Source organism: Tupaia chinensis, unplaced genomic scaffold, assembly GCF_000334495.1.
Source record: "Tupaia chinensis unplaced genomic scaffold, TupChi_1.0 Scaffold000320_1, whole genome shotgun sequence".
NCBI lineage: Eukaryota > Metazoa > Chordata > Mammalia > Scandentia > Tupaiidae > Tupaia > Tupaia belangeri.
In genome coordinates this window covers 5364191-5373251 of record NW_006159813.1, presented here as the reverse complement: position 1 = coordinate 5373251, position 9061 = coordinate 5364191, and the positions used below count along the sequence as shown (strand labels likewise).

Sequence of the window (9061 nt, the reverse complement as noted above, 5' to 3'; positions counted from 1 at the left end):
TGCAATCCCTTCTCCTCCATTCTCCTCTCGGGATCTTGGGCATGCGCACACACACGCGCCCGGCGTGAGTTTAAGCCACCAGGTCTGGGACTTGAACTGCGGTCGACTACATGGGGGTCCAGCGACATAGCTATTACGCTGCTAGTCCCACTAAAATCATATTTTAATTCCATCTTTCTATGAACTTTTAGAAGACTTCTCGGATGTGTAAGGTTTACAATCAAAGTGATTAGTATCTGAGCTGAGCACCCAGAATGGCTTCAGGGCTTTACCCAAATCTTCATTTAGTTCTCCTAATGACCTTATGCATAAGCTCTTTTACTCCCACTTCACAGATGAGGAAACCGAGGCTCAGCCAGCATGCCTTGCCTAGACAGTAAGAGGCAATGCCATGATTCAAACACATGTCTACCTGCTGGTTAAGGCCAAGGTGTGGAGAGGCCAGTGCGGGAGCCCCTGTGGGCTTCTGGCTGTGGTCTCAGGGAATGCAAGTGAACACAAGACAGGGGAACCCTTTAGAATTGGCAGGTAGGGGAGCTTATGAAGTGCCCAGTGCTTGCTGGGTCCACTGATCATGGAGACCCTGTCATCTTCCTTAGGGAGCCCCCTTCCCACCTCTGATGCATGAGGCTGAGTTATTTACTGCAGCCCACGTTTGGGTACAAGGAGCCTTCTCCCCCCATCAGCCATGTGTGTCTCAGTCTCACCAATAGTGTGGATGTCTGGCTGGCCTCTTGCTGTCCCTCCTGGAGGCACCTGGGCCCTGAGACCTCCCCTGACCCTTCTTCTCACCTCCCAGGGATCCATGCCAAGAACGGAAGGCCGCTCCGGACACCATGCCTGTCTGCAAAGGTCACATGGCTGGGACAACAAAGGGCCTTTTTGTCCTGGTACTTAAGGTGGCTGCCACCACCAGCGGAAATCACCCACTCGACCTTCTGGTTTTATGAATTAATAATTAAGTTGGAGCAGGCGACAGGATGGCTGGCGGGCTGGGTTGGCCATCCCTCCCCGTCAGCCTTCACCTTACAGTCACCCAAGAGGAGAGAGGAATCCCTGAATTTTTGTTTTGAGCAGCGGACGCTTCTGAACCGAAAACGCCTCATTCCCAGCTGGAGATAACAGCGCCAAGTAAGTGCTTTGCAAAGGAAAAAAGCATCTTATCATCACACAAGGTGTTCTGTCTGTGTTATTCGGCCTTCTGGTGTGTCTGAGCCTTGATTAGATTCCATGCTGTATTCTGGGACCATTAACTGGCGCGCGCACACACACACACACACACACACACACACAATACCCCGCCACCGTGGGGGTGGCAGTGGGAGAGGTGAGAAATAAAGATACACAAGGAATCTAATTACTACTAATCCACGCAGCTCGCACAGCTCCGAGCAGGTGCCGGCCGCTTCCACAGAGAAAGCGTGAATTCGGAAACAGACATGAGCCACCCACTAGGATCTGGGAAAGAGAGGAAGGGGTGGCATATTCCTGCTTCCTCCTTCTAGCCGAGGTCCCCACTCCTCTCCCACACTCATCCACTGAGTCTGCCCGTCCCAGGGGAATCACACAATTCTAGAACTTTCCATGTCATCCAGACCTAATCCTATCTCCCCTAAGGTCCAGTTCTCTTGCCAATTTAGCAACCAAGTGTGTGGAACAATTAAGATTCTGGGCTGACAATGTCTCCTCTCCCAGATCATAAAGATTTGCAGACTCTTATGGGCCATGTCTATATCACACGGGGTTTGTCGCTGCTCTTGAAAAGCCCATGAGACGACCTGGCTTTAATGTGGTTCTACTCAGCAGTCACGTCACACGTCTGAGCCTGTTTCCTCCTCTGTAAACCGGCCACAGTAACAGGGCTCTCACGAAGGTCAGATGACTGAAGCCAAGTGCTCAAGACCAACCAACCAGCCATTACCTTGTTCATAGCCGGCCAACGGGACCACAGACTGGTCAACTGCCACATTTTCAGATGTGGAATTGGTGGCTCAGAGAGGAACGTGGCCTGGTCAGGGGCCTTGGCAAGGCAGCTCAGAGCAGGACCCCTAGTGCCAAGCTCAACCCACACGGCCTAACACACTGCAGCCCCCAGGACGGGCGAGACCTGGTCCCACTGTACCAAGTGAAAAACACCCATGTGAGCCAGGCCAGGAAGTGCCTTTGGGAGACTGTAATTCAGCTCACCTGCTCCACCACCATTCGAAGTTCCCACAGCCAGCCCTCTCCTGCGCCTTCCACCGTGAGCACGCAGGGAAGGAAGGCAGGGGAGCTCTGGAGAACCCTGCCTTACCAAGATGAAGAGGGTTCCCATGGCAGGGGTCCCTTGGGTCCCTCTCCTGGTCTCAACCCTGAGCAAGTGACCCTAGAACCAATGACCGCCGCTATTCCCAGGGGCCTGCCCAAGAGCTCAACCTGCAGGTTAACAGTCACCCCCTGACCTCACGGACATGAGGCCTCTTCTGTTAGCCAAGGAGCCATCATTTTCACTTTCCTAAGAATTGTTTTAATCATGGGGCCGGCAGGTAGTGTGGTGGTTAAGGGCACTGGGCTCCCACGTGGCTGACTGTGGTTCATGTCCTAAACCTGGTGGCTTGCTTTCTCACTTTCTCTCTCTAGTTCTGTCCCTCTATGGTCAAATTAATATAAAGTTAAATAATTCTTAAAAAAAAAAAATCAGGGCCGACAGGTGGCCTGGTGGTTAAGGTTGCTGGACTCCCACATGGTCGACCACAGTTCGAGTCCCGGACCTGGTGGCTTGCTTTCTCACTCGCTCGCTCTCTCTCGCTCTCTCATTCTCACTGTCCCTGTCTGGTCAAATTTAAAAATAAAGTTAAGTAATTTTTTAATTGAAAAAAAAAGAATTGTTTTAATCATTTTCTGAAACATACGTCTAATGGGGCATGACCTCGCTGTTTTGATAACCTGTGAGAGTTGTGGATCCCTCCCTAGAGACGCCTGGACAATTCTGCATCCTATGTCAGGGGGTTCATAGACTCCCCGAGGACCCCAGGTTAAAAGCCATAGCCCACTCACCCCTAGGAAAGGAGCTGGGTGGGTTTGGCTGGCTGGCTGTCTGGCTTAACATGCACTGGCAGATCACAGAGCAAGACCAGCTGGCGTCCACATGACAGAGCAGGGGGACTGCTCTCATCCTACATGAGGTCCCCTGCCCCTGCGACCCCGGAGTTTGCAAGAGCAGGGAAGGTGGATGGGATATGACCCAGCCTGGAACCCAGCGCGTGGGACAGTCAGAACACGGCACATGACAAACAGGCCCAGACTGTGGCCTGGGGCCACCTGGGGACTTTATACCCCAAGCAGTGCTGCCCAGGGGGTGAGAATCAAGTGAACAAAACCGAGGCCACTCCATCGGCTCTCCTCCGCCATGCAGCCCTCCATCCAGCTCCGCTTCCCTCTGCAGATGAGGAGGTTCAGCATGAGGGCAGGAATGGGATCGACTCGACCTCTCATCGGCCAGTGGCCTCAGTGTCCCCACTGGAAGATGGGAAACCAACAGGGCTACTGGGGGGTTCTATCTGCTGCTTGGCACAGCCGGCCTGGCTGAGGACGAGTGCCCGTGGGCGACAGCTGCTCCCGGCCCGCGGCCTGAACCCTGGGTCTGCACTGTTTTCTCTTCCCTTCTGGCAGCTCCTGGGCAACTGCATGGAAGTGCCTGGGAGTTGTTTTGGAGCCTGAAGGAAAAAATAGACCCTCCACCTTTCCCAGAATCCTCTTATTATTTCCTCTCCAACCGCAGGAGCAGGCGTGGAATGGGGGAGACAGGAAGCGGGATCCCTCCTGGTCAGCTGAAGGGGAGCCGACAAGAATGAGCAAGTCCTGGGGGGCCTTTCTTCCCGTTTCACACCCCGGCGCACACACACTGCAGAGGGTGCATGACAAAAAGCTCACCGCCCCCCAAAACACCTCTGCTCGGGCTTTTAACAGGAATCTTGGCAGTCCAGGTAGTGAGTGTTCTTGGCTCAGAAAAGCTGCCCGGGTCAACCGTGCGTGTTTGAAATCAATCACTGCAAGGAGAAGGGAGGTGGGTGGGCTGCTCCGGGGACGGCCCTGCGTGGGTGAGCTGGCGCTCAGGCCTATTTTGAGGGAAGCCGGCTCAGTGCTGAAGCCAGTTCATGTGGGGAGGGAACTGGTGATGCAGGGATTGGGGGTGCTGGCGTGGTCATGGGTGGCTGGTGAGGGTGGCATTAGCTTTTCTGTTGGCTCACACTCCTGGGCCAGACTCCTTGGGTTATGAAGTCCCCCCGAACTCACCCCTTCAACACGGATCTCATGTTCTCCCTGCATCCCACGAACTGCCTGTGAAGGCAAACGGGACATGTTCTCTCTGCTGCAAGTTGTGAGGGGGCGGCAGGTGTCAAAGCGGTGTGATGTCGCTCTTAGAGGAGGGAATGCAGGAGCTGTGGGGGCCCCAGGACAGTGTTTAGACCCCCTTAGATGCTCCTAGATGGAAAGCAGCCGGGGCTGGCTTCCTGGAAGAGAGCAGTACGCTAAGCCCTGAATGACGGAGAGCGCGAGCTTCCTAACGAGGCAGGGCTGGGACCAGCAGTTAGCGTAATGGCTATGTTGCTGAACTCCCACGTAGTCGATCACGGTTCGAGTCCCGGACCTGGTGGCTTAAACTCACGCCGGGCGCGTGTGCGTGCGTGCCCAAGATCCCGAGAGGAGAATGGAGGAGAAGGGATTGCGGCGTGGCCATCCCCTTGGGGGTGGGGGGCGATTTCTCGCTTTCTGTCTCTCTGTCTCTGTCTGGTGAGTGCACACACCCTATAGCAAAGACCTCTCCCCCAAAACAAACAAACAAAAAAAATGAGGCAGGGCTGAGGTCTCGCACAGTCAGGAGCAAACTGAGCTGCGTGCTGGAAGCCATGTGGGTGACCGTGGCCTGGCTCTCCAGGGTCCGTCTGAACACATGGCAAGTGCATGGGCATGTGTCCAAGGTCCTGATGACCTCGAGTCCTGGGGACAGGGGACCGTGAGACCCTGTCAAAGATGCTCCCTTTACAAACGTGTGCACATGCTCTTGCTAACAAAATAAAAACCGGAAAGATACAGGCTTAAGAGGAAATGGTGCAACCTTAATCTAATGCTGGTGACAGAAGGGTTCCCATTCGTCATCACTGGATCGTGCATGTGAACGCCAAAAGAGGACCCTGGGCAGGAGGGACAGTTGTGAAAAGCCTGGTGGTGAGAAATCAGCACAGAGTGGGGGTTCGTCGCCACCCTCCTCAGCTCACCCTCCTGTCATTTCTGGATGGCATCCTCAGGAGCAGATCAAGCTGATTCTTCACTAGGAAACGAGCCGTGATTTGGGTCTTCAGGGAGGCCGGGAGAGACAGCCACCCTGGGGACAGGGCCTGTTCTCTGCCACCTGGCCTCAGGGATGCTCCCCAAGGAGATCAATGGCTTCACAGGAAGGGCCCCGCCCAGGCCCGGGGAGGTGACATTCTTATGCCAAGCCAAACACTTCACGAACATACAAGAAGATCTCAACCATTTTATGGAAAAATGGAATTACAAGTTCCTTTTGAGAAATGTTTTGAAATCTCTGCGTAGTGTTTTCATTGTGTGGATGTTCCGCGAACTTTCTGAAGGCTTCTCATCTTACTAGATCTACTTCATCTTATTAGAGCCATACAACCATTCCGGGATCCAGGTGGGGCCACTGAGGCTCAGAGAGGTCAAGCCCGGATAAAATGGAGCCTGGACTTACCTCTTGGCTGGGCTTGGAGTGGCCATGACATGCAATGTGTTTAAAGTGGGGTCTGGGGGGGGGCCCTTCCTGTGAAGACACTTAGGTTTGTTCTAAATACACATACACACACCTCTTTCCGAACTCCAAGGAAGGTATGTATACACCTCTATAGATTTTTAATTTAATTTTATTTTCAAGTGTGCTTGCCAGAGGGAGGGAGAGGGAAAGTGAGGAATCACCACTCCTGGGGGCAGGGTGGGGAGGGACATGCTGCAGTAATTTCTCCAGGGATTGTGGGCAGGCACACGCACACGTCTTTCAAGCCACTGGGTCCGGATTTTGAACCGTCTGCCGTGTGGGATCCGGCTGCCTCAACCACCAGCTGGCCCAGAAGGTAGTATCACTATGCCCATTTCACAGTAGGTGAAACTGAGGCACAGCAAACATAAGCGATCTGCCCAAGGCCACACGCTTAGCGAGACCCCGTGGTCAGGCTGCTGCCCCCCTCCCTGACCCGAGACTCCTCACCAATGACTCCACTCGTTTACTGCCACCAAGCTGTGCCTACCACAGGGCCACCACCTCCATTATCACCTCCTCAGAGAGGCCCTCCTGCTCCACACTAAAAAAAATAAAATCCACTTCTCTGCCCTTCTGCCCACTCACATGTTACCCTGCCATATCTTGCTGTTCTAGAACATTCTGTTAATAACAGAAAAGACCTGAAACTAGGTGATTTCTGAGAGATGGTTCTTCGGCTCAGGGTCTGGAGGTCTGATGTCCAGGGTGGACACCTGGAGGGTCTCCTGGTGGCCTCAGGACCCGGCGGAGGGCAGGAGCCCATGTGTCTCTGCTCTGCTCTCCTCCCTACTTATAAACTCGCCAGGCCTCAGTCATGCAGGCTCCCCCTTATGGTCTAATCCTAATGGTGCCCTAAAGGCCCCACCTTTAAGCCCTACAGTCTGATTACATGGCCAGCCTCTTCATGCCATCCGCGCCCAAACTCAACACGTGGGTGTTCGGGAGCCATTTGCAGCTGCAGCACGTGTTCACAGAGTTCCACGCCTAGGGGTCGGTTTGCTGTGTGTCCTCTCAGGAACATCACCCTCTCTGGGTCAAATAGGTAAAAGGCCCAAGATTCTGCCAGCTCCTTGCAGCAGCCTAGGGAGAATTTCTCACCTACTTCAAGCTCAGAGAGCTAAAAGCCTTCGCTCTCCCCCGGGTCTAACCTCCCAACCTCCCCCAGTCATTGTCTACTCTTTTGGGGGTGTACAATCGGAGTTCGGGGCAGCCAGAAGGGAAGCCACGGCAGCTACATGCAGGAAAGCTCAGAGCAGGAGCCCTGCATCTGTCATCCCGTGGGAGGCTGGACCCAGGAAACTGACAAGCCTCCCAGCATGCTCTGCGGCCCCACCTCCTGTCAACCCACAACCTGGTGGAATTCCCCCAGAGTGCCTGGGTGCTGCTTCTTCGGGGGTGGGGGCTGTGACAGGTCTGCCCCTCCAGCAGGGATCCCAGCTACAAAGAACCCCCGCCTCCACCCAGAAAGACTCAAAGCAACAAGAGGACACAGGAGAGATCAGAAAAGCAGGGGGGTGGGTGGGGTGGGTCCCAGGAAAATAAGGGCTGAGAGCACCCCTCTCCCCCTATTAGCCCTGAGATTGAAGCAACGTATATAAATCTTTCCCAGTAAGTAAAATAGTCACAGTTCAGAAGGAAAACATGAAATGCACAGTGGAAAAAGCTCACCCTATCCCCTCTACTGATGCCCCAAGTCTCCAGTATTCTGAATTTCCTGAGGATCCTTCCAGTCTTTGATGCAAATGATGACAGATGTGTGTGTATATAAGTATACACACTCTTATTTTCTCTTCTTTTTAAAAATTTGGCTGAAGGGCACATGAGCTCTCCAGAGACAGAAAGTGAGAAAACACCCCCCCCCCATGGGGCATGGTCATGCCACAATCCCTTCTCCAACTCTACCTGCTTTGGGATTTGGGGCAAGCACAGGTACTCAGAGTAGTTTTTTTTTTAATTATTTATTGAATTGTATTTATTCATTCATTTTAATTTGATCAGAGAGAGACACACAGAGAGAGAGAGAGGGAAAGTGAGAAAGCAAGCCATCAGGTCTGGGACTCGAACTGTAATCGGCCAGGTGGGAGTGTCCAGCACCTTAACCACCTCGCCACCTGCTAGCCACACTCAGAGCATTCCTCAAGTGGCTGGTCTGGGACTCGAACCATGTCATTGGTCATGTGGGATCCAGCTGCCTTAACGACCGTGGCTGGCCCTATTCTCTCCTCTTCAACCAAACGGGCCGTTAGCTACCTTTTTCTGCAGGTGGCTATAATTACTATATTGGTACAGAGAAAGGTCTACAGACAGGCGTGCATGCGTGGGCGAGCGCGCGCACACCACAGTCCCACGACCACGGGCCTTTTGTGATTTTCATCCATCGCTCCGAGAAAGGTCTGCTCAGATCGAGGTCAGCTGGGACACAGCAGCTGGGCCTCCCTCTCCCCAGGAACAACACTGCATGTTGACTACACGCAACTCACAGCAGGAGCCTGAGCGCGCTCTGTCCTACAAACAGCTCCAAGTTCCCGTAACGTGAACGGTCACCAAGTACTAGCAGGACTGCCCTGGCGCAGAGAAAGCAAGCCGAGAAACAGAGAGGTGAAGTGACTAACCCAAGGTCACACAGCCGGGAGGTGGTACTGGCAAGGTTCACATCCACTGCGCCGAGGCCTGTTTTGCCTAAACACCTGGCCTCCTGTGGTCCTCAGAGCCGTGACAGAATCAGGTGGCCTGAGGTCAGGCTCAGGGTCAAGTCCTCGGTGCAGCTGGACCTCGGCAGCGGAGGACAGGCACTCCGGCCGTCACGTCCCTGCGGGCAGCTCGCCCTGGGCCGGCTGCGGGGCGCGCAGCCTCTGCGGGAGCTCAGGGGAGGACCCGGCTCTGGCCAAGTGCTCTGCGGGCGCCGCCGCGCTGAAGCCTCTGCGCTCCCCGCGGGGTGGGCCCGCCTGAACCCGCTTGACCGACGCGGGGCGGAGGGGAGCGCAGGGAGACCGACTCGCCGCCTGAGGTCACGCGGCGGGGGACGCCCGAGCCGGGCTCGCTCCCAGGTCCAGCCGACTTCAAAACTTTCCGCCCCTGCGCGTCGCCCATCTCCACGACTTCAGGTCCGGGGCGCGCACGCCAGCCCGGCGGCCCTGGGCGCCCGCGATGCCCTGGGGGAACCCGGGCCCTGCTCCCGCCCTGCTCCGCAGTCCCGGGCCGGGGGTTCCCCGGCAACTCCGAGGCTGAGCGGCGGCGGCACGGAGCACCGCGGAGCAACTCGCC

At 55.1% G+C, this 9061-nt stretch overlaps 1 protein-coding gene across 1 annotated transcript in view; it reads right to left on the bottom strand.

Moving 5' to 3' along the window:
* Window positions 1-8887, bottom strand: part of TESC (tescalcin) — a 56554-nt gene extending 47667 nt beyond the window's left edge. The window contains exon 1 of the mRNA XM_006151590.3: window positions 8743-8887. Within this exon, the coding sequence (XP_006151652.1) occupies window positions 8743-8887 (145 nt within the window). The remainder of the gene's footprint in view (window positions 1-8742) is intronic.
* Between the last annotated feature and the right edge of the window lie 174 nt (window positions 8888-9061).